We start from the raw sequence: 19,889 nt of genomic DNA on the forward strand, positions 1-19,889 counted from the left end.
TTCAGTTTTTGATAAAAATTAGATTTTAATTTTTGAATTGTTTATTCAAAAATCTATCTAGAAAGCGTCTTGTTTTAATTAGCTTGATATTTTAAACGTAAATTCAAATAAAACGTGTCATAAAATGAATATTCAATATTAATTAAGAAATAAAAGAATAACATATCTAATTTTACTTGACCTTTGTTTCAATACACCTTTTAAGATATGAGTGTAAATAATATTTTACATTATTATAATAAAAGTTAATAGACAATCTTTCATTTTAAAATCTTATAAATGAAACTTGTAACAATGAAATATAGATGACTTGATAATATAATTTTATATTATTCATGAACATTAGTTAAATTCTATTTTCAAACATGATTGACAGTAACAATTATAAGATTTTGGTAAAATTTCCCCTATAAAATTATCCAATAATTGTCAAGAATCATGTTCATGTTTTACTATGTTACATCAATGCCCCAACCAAAAAAGGATCATTATTTTTTTGACAAAAATAGTTTTTACAATCCAATCTAATATTGTTTGTTTATGAGTTTGGGTTTATGTTTGTGAATTTGTGTAGGTGACAAGTGATTAGGACACTTAACCAACAAAGATTAGTATTAGCTTACTTAGGATCCAAATGCGTGGCAGTATTCCTCAAATCCTTCTTCATCGCTTATACTCCTCCATTAATATTTCTCTCTTTAATTTTCAATGTAAATAATTAAACAGAGTAAAATTTTAACATTTTATAAAGTATGTTGGTTTGAATAACCGATAGTATTATTTTATAAATTTCCATAATGATTTTTTTATTTAAAAAAAGGTCCATAATGTTTTCTTTATCAAAACAATTATATATTTATTAGACATTACGTTCAATCTGACGTGGCTAATCAAATAGGAAAAAACACGTGGCTCATTCTGATTCGATAATGACACCAACGCCCGCCGATGACGTGGACCGCCGTTCTCATTCAAATACTTCTACATAGCTTCTGCGATTCCGGTACCGGCAGAAGCTCGCAGGGAGACAGAGAAATCGGGCAAATGGCGATTAAGCTGTATACGAGATCTATTATTTTGATTGTTGTTATTGCTTTCTTATCGGTTTTACCAGCTACGCTTTGCATAGAAGATAAATGTTCTGCTTGTTCCGCCATTGCTGTAAGTACTTACACTCGCTTTTACTCATTTTACGCCAATGTGTATATGTTTACTGTAACTTATTTCATTCGCAACGATCTAGTTTAGAGGACTTTGAATTCGATTGAAGACAAATTATGGACTTCGATTAGTTTGAGATTGAGAAGTAGTTGATTTGTTGTTGCATGAGCGCTATGAATACTAGATAAACAATTGATTTCACTTGTTGTGCCTGATATGGATCTGACTAGTTTGTTTTCATGCTTCTCAGGAGGAGCTCGAGCATGGACTATTGAAAGTAAGAAAACCATGTAGCTTCGTTGATGTTTCTCTCTTTTGTTATGTATTTACCTTGTAGAAGTTTTCATAGCTCAATGTATCAGGAAAATAAAAAGGAAGAAAAACAAATTATTCTAGCTACATGCCGTTTGACTCTATGTTTAAAATGGAGATATTTAGTATCATCTAGCATGATTTTAAAATTGGATATCAAAAAGCTGAATTGAGAATTACATTTACTTCTAACAAGGAGATGGAAATGTTTGAAGTTGTGCTGTTCAAGATATGATGTTTTTGGAAGACAAATGATGTGTTAACTCTCCATTCTGAAATGGTTGAACTACTCCATTCTTGTGTCTCACTAGCTTATGTTTATGTATAAGCCTTTGATGTATACACGGTGATGTAAGACTGCTTAAAGTTGTGCCAATACCAAACTTGATTCACATTTGAGACGAGAAGTTGTTAATACAATGTCTCATTCTCTGATATCCATATTTCATGGCTACTATGACCTATCATATTGTTGGGTCTTTGAAACTACAATCTACTATAAGCAATCTTCTAAAAAGGATGGAAGATTCAAATGCAGGGTTACGTACATGGCTAACTCCTTGAGAAAGAGGACATAGTTAATAGTGCTATCAATAGTTTTATAGAATTTTTAAAAATCGAAGTGCAAAAATTGTTGATTACTAGGATAATACATTATACATTAGAAATAAAAGATGTCCGTTCAAGTTGTCTTTCACTTATTTAAAGTAGTCTAGTTTTATGTCTATTCTTTGACATTCTCACTGGGCTAATATATGTATATTTTACAGGAAAAGCCAAGAAACCATTTAGACATGAGACATCGCCTGGATTCTAAAGGTCAGCGTGAAGGGAAACTTATTGATTACAGGTCAAATATTAATGATCACCTTATTGATTAATAAGGTCTTTGCTAAAATCAGTTCCTAATTGCTTTATTCTTTTACTTTTTCTTACAACTTCAAAATCTGTTACCCAGTTGTATTTAAGAACTAACCTAGGTCACAGTTCAAAAATATTTCTCTATATCCCATCAACTTTCAGGTAAAAGAGCTCATTGATCTATCTGCTGTGTTGTTCGCTCATACCACATCCACTCTTCCTAAGGGTATTGTGTATGTCATTTTCTAGGAAAAGTACTGCATAAAGTTAATACTTTTCTTTCCATTTCTCCATTCTTAAAAAAACTTTTGTTCCCATTTCATTTAGAAAAACTAGTTGTACGAAAAATATTATCTGAATCAAGCCATCGTTAGATGTTTGTTATTTGAACAAAAGGAAACATCAGCTTGGTTCTAAGAGAATAAATGCAAGAGAAGAGTAGTCTCAATTCTCAACACAATTATTTGATGTTCACAATAAGTTGTTCATATTATGAGTTCCAGAAGATGATTAGGTTGCCTAGATAATTTGGTGCATTACCAACTTTGCCCTTAGAACTACAGTCAAGTTTTTTCTTTTTAATTATAGTAAAAAGAAGTTCTCACTCATGCATATTCTTCCTCTCTTTACACTGATCCAATTTTAAGGGTCTGATAATCCCTTTCACTTCACGTTGGCCTCTCACTGTACTTAGATGTCACTGGTTTCTTTCCTCTTCTTTTTACCTTCACCTTCCCTTATTGTCTCTATTTTAATTCCCCCTTCCCCCGATGACCAGATTCCTTGGGCTGCTAAGAGTAACCACTTAATAGAGTGCTGGGAATTCCTTGACTTGCAGTTGCACAATCTTTTTCCCTGTTGTTGAGTTGACATGCAGATAATATATACTTATGTTATTTTAGTAACTTCTTTGATTTATTTCTTCAAGCAGAGGCAGCGAGTTACGAGTCGTTGAACTCTTAGATGACCTTTGTGAAAAGATGCAAGATTATACACTGGAGAAGGTAGCGTTTCCTTGATGTCTTTCTAAATTCTCATTGCTATATGTTATTTTTCAAACAAAAGAACAGGAACTGTATTAATTGACACAATTGAATCAAACCTAAACTTCGAAACAAGTAAAAGGTTTGTACACTTGATGCTCACAATTAGTTGAGTGAAATGTTTCTTTAATGCTGATGATTTTCCCTTTTGCCTGCTAGGTGGATTCAAGCACCAACACTTGGATCAAAGTAAGCAATTGGGACCTTCTCAAGACTAGTATGTCTCATGACTTCATTTCTTCCCCTTCTTGGTACACTTTCATTTTTATAACTGGACTGCTAATGTTGCTAATATTGAGAGTTGAAATATAAATTCCTTAGAAGGTCCTGTACCTAGTTTTCTGTCTACCCGCAAGGCCTTCATCAGCTATCTTCCTGCCAAATTAACTTTTGGATATCGTATCTTGTAGAGTTGAGTGTCTGAGCACCATATTCCCTCTCTATATATACTGGTTCATCTCTCTGGACGAGTTGGGCATAATGTTAGTTGTTATTGGACTTGAGTATTTGGGGGACATGAGATTTTTCATCTCTCACACTCATTCTGTTTTGAAGCACATATCTCAGCCAGAGTCCAGACTCATTATAGTTCTAGCTTCCAAATTACGCATCATACATGATGTACATTCATGTGAATAACATAATACCTTGTCATTTGTGTTGCGGGGATGATCTAGCATGTTCTTAGTTCGCAAGTCAATGATTTGTAAATTCTTTTCATTCATTTACACATAGGTAGCTTGGGGGCATGTTGTAACAGCTTGGAAACTGGGAAACATGATACTACTGGTTTAGGCTAAACCTAACAATTTCTTATTGCCCGAACCAATAACTGAATTCTCATTTATGAGTGCACTGAGAACAGGAATAAGTTGTCAATTTCCTCTGTAAGTCATCCCTGGTTTTTATGTATTAGAATTTACAGAGATCTTCAATGTTAATGTTTTGCCTTTTTTTTTTTTTTTAAATTCCTTGATAGATAAGCAAGAAGCTCGAGCACATTCAAAAGCGTTGTCATCCTTTTGTGGAAGGTAAAGAGGAACCAGTTACTCCTCTTAGCTACAGTGAAATTTCAATTTCAGTTCTGATTCTACTCTAAATATAATACACTTTAACAATGTGTTTATATGCCGGCAGGTTACTCGAGCAAACTGAAGATGAGGTAAGATGATTTTCTTACAACAATGATGCTTCCGCGCTACCTGTACACTAATGCTGTCCTGTAAATAACAGTTGGCAGAGTTGATAAAGAAAGGATCTGTCAGAGTTGGAGATGTGACCAAGGTATTATGTGAAGATCTCAGCAACTATTGCAAGGGGACAAGGTAACTAGTTTCTTTATCGTGTTATGTGATAGACGCATTTTCACATTTATTTATAGAGATCAATAATAAGTGTCTACATTTGTGCAGCAGCTCCAATAAGGCAGTAGATGATGAACTTTGACCTGATAAATCATTTTGTTTCCGTGGCTGGTTGATGAGGTAAAGAACCAGAAATTCAGATGATTTCCATAGAAGTAGAAACAGTTTGTTACGTCCTCATATTTCTTCTGATATTTTTTAACTTTTTAATACAACATACATTTGTATGTCCTTCCCTCTTTTTTATTGGACCATGTATCAGTCATCCCATGTTGTACTGAAAGATCAACTAATTTTATCGATGAACAATATTAATACTCTCTTTTGCGTCTTCTTCTTGTATTAATCTAATTTCTGTTTTAGCTGAATTTCGAATTGGAAAACTGTTGGACATGTTTAAAGTCTAGCCATTATGAAAGTTGAGCAAATAAAAGATGGTACAACATAATACTTACAGATTAATTATTCCACTTAAACATTTCACACTTTAGATGTTCTACCAAGCTTCATAAATCCAATCATATTCTCGAAATTATTTTATCAGCTATTTGTATAAAGAAATCTATAAAAAGTATCTTTTCCAAATAACAAAATAGTCTCTTAGTTCATCAATGATAGAAATGAAACTTGCTCCTCCTTGTCGTATGTATTATAGTATTGATCTTATAGTCATCAATTACTCATTTAAGGAAAGACAGAAGCACAATTTAGTCAAACACCCCTTGTGATCGATCAAATGGTTTTCTTAATAGGAAGCTAATTTCTGATCTTCCTGCTAGATGGCATAGTTTAAGTTTAGCATTAACTAATCACATATCCAACAAATTCAAATTTACAAAATGCAATACTAATCCAACATACAAGCAGTACAAGGACAATAAACAAGTTGCTTTCTTGAATCTGTACATCACAAGAAATGCAGCTGGAGCACACACTAATCTTATATCGATACAACACATTTCCAATATACAGGCTTTCAAAAACTACGATAAGCTAAGCGAGTGAAACGTTGGAATGAGGAAGCAGACGTGAGTCCCCATAGTGTGGAGTTATACTGGTATGCTATTTCATTTCCCAGAATCTTGTCATGAGTTGCTTTCCAATACACTTTTTAGAAGATTCAGTCCTTCAACTGATATGCTTCTACATATTCGAGTAGGAGGAATTTCAATCCTAGGTGGAGGATCAGGAGAAAAACAAATCACAATAACTGTTAAGTTATCACATGTGTTGCGCTTGAGGGCTTCCCTTACCAGTTCTCTTGAACATCTTTCTGGGTCATTATGTAGCATGAGTTCTTTCCTGGCCATCGTAACAGCACATTGGCTGCTCATAACATCCCATAGACCATCACAACCCATGATTAGGAACTCATCATCCTCGGTCAACAATGTTTCCTGCAACTCCGGCTCTGCACTCAAGGGGTAGGCAGAACCTTTTGGGCCTTTCATGTGCCAATCCCCCAAGGCACGTGCTATAGATAACTGTCCATTTAAGTATCCGTCATATATGACTCCTCCAAGTTTTTCTATTCGATGTCTTTCAGATGCGCTATTTGGTTTGTGGTCCTTAGACAACTCAATGGCTTTACCTCGTTTCCCTAGCACAGCACGACAATCTCCTGCATTAGCAACGATCATGTTTCTGCAAAACAAATCATATCACACTACAGACTATTCAGCACCAAATCCTGTTTGAATAAAAAACTCATAACGATCAGAAACATAAGGAATGTTGTCAACAGCAATTAATGTGGATCATGGAGCAGAAGAGAACAGACTATGCATTCAGGAAATATTTCATGAAAACGAATTCAGCTTATTCTACTCCTTCCGTTTCAATTTATTTGTCGTACTTCCCTTTTTAATCCGTTTCAAAAGGAATGTCCCTTCCATTTTGGTACATTCTACATTCTTTAGTTTAAGACCACAAGTTTCAAAAGTCTTGTTTACTTTCTCAAATTCTGTGTCAAAGTCAAAACCATAAAGAAATTGAAAAGGAGGGAGTAATAGTTCAAAATGTCGGCATGATCGCATCTACATTTTCAACATGAAATGGAAACCAGAGCAGTTATACGTATTGAGCTTCACAAGGAGAAATAGCCCAGAAGAATGGAACTAAATATGTGTATTTGTCTTCATGCTTTTAGTAAACATAAAAGACCAAACCAATGTTCTTATTTTTCCCTTCAGCAAGTATATTGGAAATAATTTAGACAAGAAATATGAAAACAAGAAACAGAAGATCTAGTTACCTTCCAAACATTAGAGCTGTCAATGCTGTGGTGCCAGAGTATATGTCAATAGAACTATCGTCGGCAAAGGCATAGTCAGCTTTCAGAAAAGCATTCTTGAGTGCCTTCTCTAAACACATGGGAAAACAGGGGTCCTCCATTATGAACTTGAGAATATTATTCCTCACAAATAATGCTGCATCAGTACCCCCATGGCCATCAAAGACCTGTGAGGAATTAGTAACAGAGTTATTACTACACAAGTAACGGTGCAAGGACCAGATGACACGACTTAATCGAGAAACAAAAAGAAAACTAGGTGCATATCATTTATGGAACAATCCATGAGATACGCAGCAAAAGCAACCAATCAATCAGCTACAACTCAACTCTAACTCCTGAGTTATTTGGCATAAGCAAACATAAAGAAAGTAAATTTACCCAAATATTATAATTTTGCATGAAGCCTAAATAAATTACCACCTGTATGCACATTAAAATTTGAGTTGCCGTTATCTTTCTTAAATTGAACTAGGCCACTTTTAGAATACATTATCGATTTTCTTTTTTTTCAGGAATCCTCGGCTTCAGTGGTACTTCAGCAAAGTGTCAAGAGCAGATAGGTCTTCATAGTTTGACTTTTCCCTAGGCATATGCATCCAAAAAGCCTACTGCATTTCGAAAAGAATAAATCTTTTGGTAATTTAAGCATGTTAGGAGTATATCCCAGAAAAGTTTGCAGAGTTCGTTTGATGCTTTTACGGACTAGGAAAATTTAAAACGAGTTTGGATGGAGGACATGTTGCACACTTGAAGAACATCATAGATCCCATGAAGCCTTCTAATGAGCAATCCACACAGCATTTCCTTCTACGTCATCATTCACTTGATAGTTGATACTGCTGAGCGCTCAAAAAGCCCAAACAAGCTCCTAATTCTTGTCTATCTCGTTTTGTACACTTTAGACCTCATTCATTTTTCCATTTTACGAAGTTTGTTTCTCACTTATTATCTTACTAACTATAGACAATAAAGGCCAAGAGGCCCCCTTGAACTCCCCGTTTTCAGATTTTGATTGATTCAGTGAGGGGAATCTGAAATGAATTGCATCACATGCTATTCAATGAGAGGAACATAACCAACACAAAAGTGTAATTCATTTAGGGTGAAACATCACTACACATAGCACATTATATGGGTATTTCTATCTACAACGCATGCAAAAATGCATAAATAAATGAAGTGCAAAAGCTACAAACCCCATAGAACGCTGCAGGGGAAGTGGAACCTGCAATTTCATTAACATGTATGATTAGATCATCTATACAGATATGTTCATCCTCCATGTACTGTTTGGGTCCTTTCTCAGCACAACTTCCAGAACGAAATATTGGTTCAAAGTTTGATTGTCCCTCAGAAGGGTGTCGGAAACCCTTCTCAGTTATTTCAAAATCCTAGTAGATGTAAGAAAAATAATATTAGCTGCATGACCTTCATAAGGTACAAACAACAAAGTTTGAAAAATCAAAAGGATGGAAAAGGAAGAAAATTCAAGGGGAGTAATAATGTAGTTATTAGCAGATAAAGAGATTAACTGCTACAACTTTTATAGCTTCGATCTTTGATAAAATACCCCCACCCAAAAAAGAAGGAAAAAAAACCCGGAAGGCATGGGGAACTTAAATGTTGCGTACTCAGGCAGAATCAGATCAACTAATAAATTGCTTTACTCATGCAATCTAGATCTTAGGAGTCATTTGATTCTCATACTAGTTACGTAAAGATTATAATGCATGGGCTATTTTTGCGATGAATAAATTGTAGGAATTGTTATGCAATGAATAATGACATGTAGAATGTAATGCAACGATTTGTCTTTAGATATGCTTATCCACGTAGACTAATACATGTATTCTTATTCTACATTCTATCTGTCGTTTCCTCATCACTTATGTATATTTAGTTTACTACCACCAATCGAAAGCTGCAATTACTTGCGCAGAGATTGTTTTTTCTGCTAAAAACTAAACTGTTCTCTAAATGCTAGTATCAAGCACAACAAAGAATCTAATTGAACTGTCTTTGACTTCCATAAATCTACCCACTAATTCAATTCCCACTAAAACTGAACTGTTTCATAAATAGTACTCCCTCCGTTTCAATATGTCTGTCTTAATTCCCTTTTAATCCATTTAAAAAAGAACGCCTCTTTACTTTTTTGGCAACTCTTAAATTTCAACTTTCCACATAGCATACATGTTTAAGACAACAAGCTTAAAGGATATTGGCACATGATACACATCTTTTAGTTTAAGACTATACAATTCAAAATTTCTTTACTTTCTTAAATTCCGAGCGAACTTCCAAGTAAAAACTAGACAAACAAAATGAACGGAGAAAGTACTATCAAGCACAATAAGGGATATAAACACGCAACAAGATGCTGAGATCACTACCAAACTTTAACACTTTCCACTTACTAAATCAGTGTCTCCAACAAGTGCAGTAGAGTTCACTGAATACTGTACAACAGAAGGATCTCGTAGTGGCTTATCACTTGTCGTCTTTAGTTCATTTGATTCCTCAAGTAATTCATCTTTAACAGCAGATGTATTCTCCTTACTGTAACTCCCTTCTACTATAGCAAATGGTGGTGAAAAATCTGTATAGGCAGCCATATGCATTCCCAGAGCATAAATTCAATAGCCTCAGAGATTCTTATCCACGGAAAGCTTGACCCCAAAAATGCAAAAAAAGATAATCAATCACTTGTAAAAGGGCAAAAAGAGAGAGATAACAATTTGCAGTACAATAATTGTCAAGGTTAAGCCTTTAGCAGTCCTACAAAAACAAAAAGCTTCAATCTTTGGTTCGATAACAAATTCAAGACCCTTGTAAACAAGAAATTTTACTAGCTCAGTTCATTTTAATCGATCCCCACCTAGTATCCCCTCCCCCATTTCCCTTCCCTACCCAAAATGACCCTTTTAGACTCCACAACAACAACAACATAATAGTCCACAAGTGGGGGTGTAAGGATAGTGTGTACACAGATCTTATCCTACAAGTTATATAGGCTGTTTCCGATATATCCTCGACTACCTTTGTGAACTCCCTAAGCTCTAAAATTGCAACAATTCAAGAATCAAAATAAACAGAAATGAAACCCCTTTCTGTCATAGAATCACCACAACCAACCAAGATCAATAATTTCAGTAAATTTCACCAACCCCACAAAGCAAAATAACCATAGGAACTTAAGTATAACAAACAAAAACAGTAACCCATAAGTCTAATTAGCACATAGATCTTTATGAACAAACTTCAGTTCATAATCAAAAGTTGAATCTAAATTACCAGAATGATTTGAAGCGGACACCAAAAGATGAAATTTTGGTGGAAGTCACAGATGATTAGCCTTTTTTGGGAAGTAAAGGGGGTGAAACCAAGAATGGAAATTACTAAAAATGGAGACCCTAAATCCAACTGAGAAAATAAAGGCACAACATTTGCGGTTGGTAACCGGCACTTCCTGGACAATCATTTTTTATTAATGAAACGGCTTTTCCTTCAGACCAAAGAACATCATATTTTACGTCATTCACTAGTCAATAGTAAATCCGCAATATATTAAAATTTTGAGATTCAAATTTTTAACTAAAAAACTTTTACTTTAAAGTATATATAAAAAAAAACTTAATCGATGGTTCAATTATATGATATAAATTAAAATTAAATAATGCAAAATCAGTATTATGAAATGAATACTGAATGTGAAAAGAAAAAGAGAAAAGATAATGAATGTCACGTGTAAATGCATAGCAAGTTCTATCGCTTAATCATTAATAATTGTGAAGTATAAAGTTAAACTAATTACATAAAATGCATATATTTTTATTGTTAATACAAATAGTCTTGATTGAAATAATAAAATGAGATACTATATTAAGTGATTAGAAATTAGTGAGTAATTTGAAAATGAAATTAGTCTAAAATCTATTATTACTGACATAATATTTATAAATTAATTATATTTTGATTTTTACGCTATTTTTTTGTTGCAAAATATAAAAGTGTAATGAAAAATTTTAAGTTATTTAAGGTTGAAAGTATGCTTCTTTGACATGAAATTATCTATTGATTCTATTTTTTTCAATATACTCTATATTTCTCAAGCTCGTAAACTTGATGTCTCTATCGAGTTGGTTAACATCATTTAGCCTTATTTGAACGAATACTCACTAATCTACCTCAAACAAGGTGAATTTTTTTTTTTTAATTTTTTATACGAGATTCTTATCTATCATTATATAAAATTTGTAATCTTTAATTATCTACAAACACATTTATTGAGTGACTATAATTGTAATAGTTTGCCATCAATAGTTGTTAACCAATCTCATTTAATTAATATAATTTATTTATTATTAGATGCAAAGGAAAAAAAAAGGAACAAGAACGAAGAAAACAAAAACAAAAGGAAAAAACAAGTCAAACAAAACAAGTAAATAACAATTGCAAATGCTGATGTAGATCTATAAAAAAGAAACAACCTAATTTTGACAATTGAATATATTATGCATGTTTTGCACTATATGTTTCATAAATTATTCTAGAAACTAATTAATTCATTAAAGTTCTGCTAGAAGCAATAACTTTTAGTTTCTTTATTAATGATGAAACAAGTTTTATATATGATGGTGATAAATTAAAACTATTTATTTTTTATTTATTTATAGATAGCGATTTTTTGAGAAGACGATTCGATCTTTTATTTATTTTTTATTTTTTAAGACGAGAAAAGAGACAATAAATCTATTAAGGTGAGAGTTTTTTTTCCCATAACGGAGCAAGAATTATAATTGAGTCCTTTTAGATTATATGTAACTTTTATGCTTATTAAATAAATTATTTTATATATATATATAACTAAATTTTTGAACTTCAATTATAGCTCTCATATTTTGAAGAAAAACGTGATCACAACTCCTTTCCAAATGCTAGAGCTCCTTCCTAAATGCTAATAAATACAATTTGCAATTATTGAATGGAGTACTTCTTTTAGGTGTTTGATGTAACTCAAATAATTGTAGCCCCACAAGATAGACTAGGTTTTTGAAATTTTATCTTTAAATAATTATTTAATTACATATTTTAAAATTTTCAAATACTTGGTTAAGTTTAAATTCAAAAATTTATGATTTCAATTGCTCAAATTTTTAAGTTGTAATTTTAGAATTTTATGAAAACGAAAAATGAAAAAAACTTCAAATTATTCCAAAAGACACTTTATTCGTTGCTTTGGCCAAATCACAAACTCTATTATTCTTTCTCTGATTGGTGGTGTACAAGCCAAATGAACGTGAAAAAAAGTTCCCTTTTTTGTTGAACTTAATTTAAGTTAGGAACTACTCTCTTTATTTTTAATTTTTTTTCCTCTTCTCAGGTTAGAACAATGAGTTGTAATGGATAATTGAATTCGAGTTTGAAGTATTAGAATTTGTTTTTGATAAAAAAAATAACAAAAAACAGTTAAAAACTTTTTCACGTGCTTGTAGGAGTCTTCCTTGTTTGTTGTCTCCCTCTAATCCATCACTGCTTTCAGCCCTCTCTAGCTATCATATCAATTCTTTCTTGATTGGTTTCCCAAGTTTCAAACTTTCCATTTTTCAAAACCAATACCTTTACTTTCTTATTTGCTTTTGAATTAAAGAATTATTTGGGGCATTTCTCTATATACTTGCCTTAATTGGTCATCAACTGTCACTGGATTTGTCAAAGTTCTGAACTTTATTAGTTTTACTCAACCAAGATTGCAAACTTTTAAGGTTTTTCAGCTAAGGAATTAAAGGGGTCATTCCTAACTGCTCAAGAAAAGAGTAATTTAGTAGTTTGATGAACATTGCTAGTAGCAAGAAGAAGGTACAAGCCAGGGAAAAAGGGATTTTGGCTGTGAGGTAAAAGGGTCTGTTCAAAATCTCGACTTTAATAGTCTAGTCATTCTTGGTTCTTCTGTCTTTTACTTTGTCTGCTACTTTTTCTTTTCCTTCAAGAGTGTATTTCAATGTCTCAAGGTTTTCTTAATCTGTCAGACCCAAATTTTTGCCTTTGCTTGTTACTATGAGCCTATGGCCTTGGCAAACAGTAAAGTTGCTGCCTTGTGATTATGTGGTCCTGTGTGGCTTCCCTTTTTTTGTTACTATGATATCTATTTCTGTACTTGTGTTATGTCTACCTCCACGAGATAGGGGAAAAGTCTCGTGCACTCTATCCTCTCCGCATATGTCACTTGTGGGATTTCATTGGGTATGTTGTTGTTGTGTTATGGCTAAAAGAATGTGGCTCCTTCTCTGCTTTATTCTGCTTCTTTCTCACGCTTAATTCATTCAGGAAAGTTGAGTGTTCACAATAATGCTTCCTCTCTATTGAGTACTTATGTCGGGCTTTAATATTAGCATAGAATCTCATTCCTTTTTTCAGTTTAAGCCAACTGTTTCTTTTCCCCCTTTTTTTGTCCGTTATGCACATGCATGAGCTCTTGCTTCATTTTGTGTGTGCTTGTATGTTTGATCCATATTTAGTCTTAGTATATAAAGTTGATGTGGGGATTTTGTAGTTTGTACAATTCTCATGGCATTTACTTGATAATATGTTAAAATATTAGAGTTGAAATATTTAGATGTCAATTTTCTAACCATTTTTTTTTCCGCACGCCTCAACTAGTTTCATGGGATACCTTCCACGTTCCACTGCAACAAGTACTAGATAATTCTATATACCAAGGCTAGGACAGATGGGAAGAAATCATCTTGTGATTTAAGTATTGATGTGATATGATCTTTCTGAATGAACCTGAAATATTTTAGATGTCAATTTTCTACAGGTTTGACATGATATGCTCTTTTCCTATGAGCCTAACTGTTTGAGAATTATATCTTGTAGAAGGAAGTGGTAGGATGAATGCTAATTAAGCACACAAAGATCCTGTTGTGTCATTCATCTAGGATGAATGTGGTTTGGATTATTTTCTCTTGTATAGTATGCTTCGGACTGTGTTCAGACGGGTTGAGTAGGAATGGCACTTCAAGGCCTGCTGTTGTGAGTGTTGGAGCTATATTTACATTTGACTCTACAATTGGAAGAGCTGCCAAGATTGCAATTCAGGAGGCTGTGAAAGATGTTAATTCCAACTCTAGCGTCCTCCAAGGAACCAAACTTGTCGTGCAGTTGCACAATTCCAATTGCAGTGGGTTTCTTGGCATGGTTGGAGGTACTTTGTTCACTGTTCATTTTCTTTTATATCCGTTACACTGCCTTAGATGCTGGAAATTTTAGAATCAGGAAATAACAAGAGGAAAGATAGTTAGTTCCTCCTTTAAGGAAACCAGTGATGCTTGGAAGCCATTGCTAATGTCAACACTCATTGTAGTTCATCATTCTCAGTTAATGTAGATAGCTGATGGTTTGTGCTATTAGAATATCTGGCATTCATTCAAAATTTGATTCACGTAGCCTAGAAAAGTTTCCCAATTCTCTCATTTAAGGGTAAATTTGATATCTAGACTAACACTTCTTTTATTTGCAGCCTTGAAATTTATGGAGACTGATGTTGTTGCAGTAATAGGCCCACAATCTTCTGTAGTTGCCCATACCATATCCCATGTTGCCAATGAACTTCAAGTTCCTTTCTTATCATTTGCTGCTACTGATCCCACACTCTCCTCTCTTCAGTTCCCTTATTTTCTTAGGACAACTCAAAGTGATCTATACCAGATGACTGCAATAGCTGAGATCATTGAATTTTATACTTGGAAGGAGGTCATAGCGATTTTTATTGATGACGACTATGGGAGAAATGGTGTCTCTGCATTAGATGATGCACTTGCAACAAGGCGCTGCCGCATCTCATATAAAGCAGGGATTTCCCCTGGAGCTACTGTGACGCGAGGTGATGTTATGGATGTAATGGTAAAGGTTGCCCTGATGGAATCTAGAGTCATTGTTCTACATACATATCGTAAATTAGGATTGATGGTACTTTCAGTGGCACACTATCTTGGAATGATGGGTGATGGTTATGTATGGATATCCACAGATTGGCTCACCACTGTGTTAGATTCCTCTCCTCCTCTGCCACAAGATACTATGGATACCATGCAAGGAGTTATAGTCTTGCGACAACACACTCCAGACTCTGAAAATATAAGAGCATTTTCATCCAGATGGAACAAGTTGACAGGTGGTTTATTAGGGCTAAATTCCTATGCTCTTCATGCATATGACACGGTTTGGCTAGTTGCACATGCCATAGATTCATTCTTTAATCAGGGAGGGACCATTTCGTTTTCTAATGATACAAAGTTGCAAACAGTTGAAGGAAGTAATCTTCACCTTGAAGCAATGAGTATTTTTGATGGCGGGCCACTTCTGCTGAAGAACTTATTGGAGAGTGATTTTGTTGGTTTGACGGGGCCATTCAAGTTTAGTCCAGATAAATCTCTTATTCGTCCAGCATATGATATCATAAATGTAATTGGAACAGGTTTTCGACGTGTTGGTTACTGGTCTAACTATTCTGGTTTGTCTATTTTGCCTCCCGAGACCTTTTACTCGAGGCCACCTAATCGTTCAAGTAAAAACCAAAAACTTTACAGTGTTGTGTGGCCTGGAAACAATGTTCAAAAACCTCGTGGATGGGTTTTTCCAAACAATGGTAAGCAACTGAAAATAGGGGTTCCAATCCGAGTTAGTTACCGGGAATTTGTGTCTCAAATTCCAGGCACTAACAATTTCAAAGGTTTTTGCATTGATGTATTCACTGCTGCTGTAAACTTATTGCCATATGCTGTTCCACATAAATTTGTCCCCTATGGAAACGGGCATGAAAATCCGAGCTACACCGATATGGTGAGGCTAATCACAACTGGGGTATGTTCATGCTGACAGCAAAGATGTATGTCCATAATTGCTAACATTTCAACTATATTTTGAATGATTTTTTTTGTGTGTGCTTCCAGAAATTTGATGGTGTTGTAGGTGATATTGCAATAGTTACGAATCGGACTAGAGTTGTCGATTTCACACAACCATATGCCGCATCTGGACTTGTTGTTGTGGCCCCATTCCAAAAGTTGAATTCCGGTGGCTGGGCCTTCCTAAGACCCTTTTCTGCTCAAATGTGGGGAGTTATCACTATTTTCTTTCTCTTTGTTGGGATGGTAGTGTGGATTTTGGAGCACCGAATTAATGATGAATTTCGTGGACCTCCCAAACAGCAGTTGATAACCATTCTATGGTGAGATCAATGGTTCTTTCTCTTTCTTTTTTCTAGTTAAGTGAACCTTGTGGTGGTGGAGGGTGTAGCATTGACCCTCCCTGTATATTCATAACCAACGTGTGAATACATAAAGGAGGACATAATTCCTTGTCTCCAGAAGTCCCATGCAGAAAGTGGAAATACTACTTCAAAAAAATAAGTTTTTCATAATGTATTTATGTGCAAGCATGAAATGTTCTACGTGAACAAAAGGATGTTTTCCCCATCTTACATGGTTTAGCTTTACAAAATAACAAAAATCATTACAAAGTGACAACATTCTCATATTAAGTTACCGAATGGTGAGACCAAAGTCCGTTGACAAAAGAAGCATCATAATCCCAATATTTGCATGTTATTTACTGCGCATTGTGGTACCTGCTAATTAAAAGGTTGTGAGCAGGCCCGACACATGAGGTGGTGTTGCATGTGTATTTGCCTAAAAACACGCTAATGTTGGTGACATAGGTCCATACATGTGTGAATACATGCCGTACACTATTCTTTATGCGTGCTTGTGATGAACTTGACATAGATTCCTGCTACGGTGCTAGTTGTTTTTTTCTTCTCCTCTTAACTAAACAAGAAAACATAGATTGTGGGATCATAAATATTAGTTCTTGATGATACGATTGTTATTATTTCAAAATTGCATGTGTCATTGTATCTTTGTTTTTGTACTTAAATATTATGAGTTCAGAAAACAGCCATGATAGATATGGTTCTCTGTTCTCCTTATCAGTTATGAATGCAGTTGTTGCTCATAGAATAGTTCTTTGTTTGAAAGTTCCTACATTTATGGATTTCATAGTTTATCAATAATGGTGTATCTCCAGTAAATTGTTTTTTGAGAAAATGGGAACATATAAAGCCGGAGGTCCTTTAAGCATTCTTATGGTTTACGGCTTCCATTTCCTGTGTGCACTGAGCGTGGTCCAATTCATTGTTCAATTGAACTTGATTTGAATAGATTTGTAACCATCATCCCGAGAAGTGCACACTGTTATAGAAGGATTGCTGCTTTTCAATGAGAGCAACTTCTCAATTATAGAAGACTACTTGTCTGACGATTGTTTGTTCTTTTTGCAGGTTCAGCCTTTCAACTCTCTTTTTTGCCCACAGTAAGTGAACTATAGTTCAGTATAATTGTTTCGCAGTTCATTCAATGTTTACTCTCTTAACTTTTGTGATATTTCCTCTGTAGGAGAGAATACTGTAAGTACGCTTGGTCGCATGGTGCTGATCATATGGCTCTTTGTTGTTTTGATAATAAATTCAAGTTACACAGCAAGTTTGACCTCCATCCTCACTGTGCAACAATTATATTCTCCTATTAAAGGTATTGAGAGCTTGAAAGAAACTGATGAACCAATTGGGTACCAAGTTGGTTCTTTTGCAGAAAGGTATTTGGAGGAAATTGGTATACCAAAATCCAGACTTGTTCCCCTTGGGTCACCAGAAGAATATGCTACAGCACTTCAACGTGGTCCTGCAAACGGGGGTGTAGCTGCAGTGGTGGATGAAAGACCATACGTTGAACTTTTCCTGTCAAACCAGTGCAAATTCAGGATTGTAGGTCAAGAGTTCACCAAAAGTGGGTGGGGTTTTGTAAGTTTCTCTATTCCTACAGTTTTTTTCTTTTTTCCTCATTCTGTGTGCCTCCTGCCATTTCTTTTTCCTTAATCCTAATTCTGTAAGTACACCTTGGTTTATATTGTTTGAAAGAGGATCTGTAGCTTCCTAGAGTTTTCTGGACCAAAAGAAAATTGGGAAGAACATCTTGTATATTAAGAGTTGCACTTCATTTGTGTGGGAAAACAAACACATGTAAAAAATAGTTGCTGAATCACATAGAAGGTCCTGTAGAAATCAATATTATCTAGTCTTTGAGGTGAACGTGATATTGATGTCCATTTCAACTTTCAGGTTCAGTCACTGCTTAAAAGGTTCTATTTTGTTTACTAAAAACTTGATGTCCTGGACATCTTGGTAGTATTTTGTAGCATATCACTAAGCGCACTTCTATTTAAAACCGAGTATTTGTGTAAAAATCGTTGACGTCGGGGTTCTGCATTTCAATTAAGCTTATAGATTCTTTATTTATCTATTGGAGACGCGGAATCCAGAAATCATGATGTTTTGCTCTGTCATTTTGTGCTTGTTATTCTGATTCAGGCATTTCCTCGGGACTCTCCGTTGGCTGTCGACTTGTCAACTGCAATTTTAACACTATCAGAGAATGGAGACCTCCAGCGGATACATGACAAGTGGTTAGCAAGAAGTGCATGCAGTTTAGACAATGCTGAGCTTGAATCAGATCGCCTTCACTTGAGAAGCTTTTCAGGCCTCTTTCTTATATGTGGGATTGCATGCTTTATTGCTCTCCTAGTATATTTCATCCAGATTCTGCGTAAATTTTGCCGGACTTCCAACGCTGCAGTAGATTCGGATGGTCAGAATACTACTTCACGTTCCAAACGTCTTCAAACTTTGCTGTCAATTATTGATGAGAAATCAGATAGAGGCAGCAAGCGAAGGAAAATCGACAGATCAGTTTCTGATGACAACATAGAAAATGACTTGGGAAGGGATTCCAGGTGGATAGAAACACAGGTTCCTTGTCAAAATGAAATTCATTAGTTCAATTATGCCAGCTTACATTTCTTATAGGGTTCTTACCAAGTTTCAATTTTGACAACATAGAATTGTTTATAAGATTCAGCTGTCAACTGTATATTAGCACAATTTTTACATAATCAATATCATTTAGTAGCTTCAACTCTGATACTTTTTCTATGGATTCATGTGGATGGTGGTGATTTTGTCCTTGTGTTTCTATGAATTAAGGTAAAGTTCATTGCTGAATTGCAGCCTTTAGGTAGATTTAGCCATTGATCAAAGCCTGTCCATTGCACCTCTTTTTTTTCTTTCTTTTTTTTTGGTTGAAGTATGGAAGCCTCTTTAGGAGCTTGCAGTGAACTGCGAATTGAAGGAAGATAAGTGCTATTATGAGTTGTAGCTGATGCTTATTTTGGCTGAACCCTCGTCTGATATAATTAAGTAAATGAAAGGGTGCACTTTCTAAATTCAAGCGCAGATGAGATAACCAAGCCAATGATGCTTGACTAGTATTTTCGGATGATACTCTTTTTTTTTCATTTGTATTTCCAAAACATTGTAGTTGCAGGTATAGCCAAATAGCACCGGATACATTGCAAGGCAATATGTATAGACTATAGTGATTTTACATTTCTACACAAAATAGTAACAAAAAATTCCAGAAAGAGAAACAATCAAGAATTAGAATTGAAACAATCCTTTGTAATTATAAAAAATTTACAATGAAACAATAGAAGATGGAAAAAGAAGGAACTGTACCATAAGAGTACGCAGAAATGCTAGTGGAAGAATTCAAGATCGACAAATTTGTATTCGATAGTGGTGTATATTGATTCTTCATATTCTTTAATTTAGAATTAAAAGGATTCTTTAATCATCATATATTATTATAAGCATGAAGCTCCAAAACCCAAAGTTGAATTACCATTTTACCCCTATAATAGTTAATTATGTTTTAAATATTAGTTCATATGATAGAT

General features: G+C 34.5%; 3 protein-coding genes across 9 annotated transcripts; 2 read left to right on the forward strand and 1 right to left on the reverse strand.

Moving 5' to 3' along the window:
• The first annotated feature begins 875 nt into the window (after positions 1-875).
• LOC107016118 (protein seele) lies at positions 876-5,074 on the forward strand. Of its 2 annotated transcripts, none has more exons than XM_015216606.2 (9): positions 876-1,161; positions 1,412-1,438; positions 2,244-2,323; positions 3,266-3,338; positions 3,537-3,594; positions 4,357-4,408; positions 4,515-4,539; positions 4,611-4,702; positions 4,790-5,074. In XM_015216606.2, exons 1-9 carry the CDS (start codon positions 949-951, stop codon positions 4,821-4,823), a joined length of 654 nt encoding a protein of 217 aa, XP_015072092.1. In that variant the 5' UTR covers positions 876-948; the 3' UTR covers positions 4,824-5,074. The 2 variants fall into 2 exon arrangements, with proteins under 2 accessions (XP_015072092.1, XP_015072093.1); XM_015216607.2 differs by having other exon boundaries at positions 4,793-5,074.
• Positions 5,075-5,526: 452 nt separating this feature from the next.
• On the reverse strand, positions 5,527-10,519 carry LOC107017753 (probable protein phosphatase 2C 27). Of its 2 annotated transcripts, XM_015218005.2 has the most exons (5): positions 10,332-10,515; positions 9,455-9,706; positions 8,234-8,428; positions 6,996-7,201; positions 5,527-6,385 (listed from the first exon to the last, which is right to left on the reverse strand). In XM_015218005.2, the coding sequence occupies exons 2-5, from the start codon at positions 9,656-9,658 to the stop codon at positions 5,827-5,829; spliced, it is 1,164 nt and encodes a 387-aa protein (XP_015073491.1). In that variant the 5' UTR covers positions 9,659-9,706; positions 10,332-10,515; the 3' UTR covers positions 5,527-5,826. The 2 variants fall into 2 exon arrangements, with proteins under 2 accessions (XP_015073491.1, XP_015073492.1); XM_015218006.2 differs by lacking the exon at positions 8,234-8,428 and having other exon boundaries at positions 10,332-10,519.
• Positions 10,520-12,221: 1,702 nt separating this feature from the next.
• On the forward strand, positions 12,222-19,077 carry LOC107017752 (glutamate receptor 3.3). 5 transcript variants are annotated; one of them, XM_015218001.2, is made up of 7 exons: positions 12,222-12,939; positions 13,858-14,244; positions 14,560-15,902; positions 15,992-16,269; positions 17,380-17,411; positions 17,495-17,898; positions 18,466-19,077. In XM_015218001.2, the coding sequence occupies exons 2-7, from the start codon at positions 13,935-13,937 to the stop codon at positions 18,928-18,930; spliced, it is 2,832 nt and encodes a 943-aa protein (XP_015073487.1). In that variant the 5' UTR covers positions 12,222-12,939; positions 13,858-13,934; the 3' UTR covers positions 18,931-19,077. The 5 variants fall into 5 exon arrangements, with proteins under 5 accessions (XP_015073487.1, XP_015073490.1, XP_015073489.1 ...); XM_015218004.2 differs by having other exon boundaries at positions 13,917-14,244; XM_015218003.2 differs by having other exon boundaries at positions 12,222-12,931; positions 13,917-14,244.
• The last annotated feature ends 812 nt before the right edge of the window (positions 19,078-19,889 follow it).

Source organism: Solanum pennellii, chromosome 4 (assembly GCF_001406875.1).
Source record: "Solanum pennellii chromosome 4, SPENNV200".
In the NCBI taxonomy this organism is placed as follows: domain Eukaryota; kingdom Viridiplantae; phylum Streptophyta; class Magnoliopsida; order Solanales; family Solanaceae; genus Solanum; species Solanum pennellii.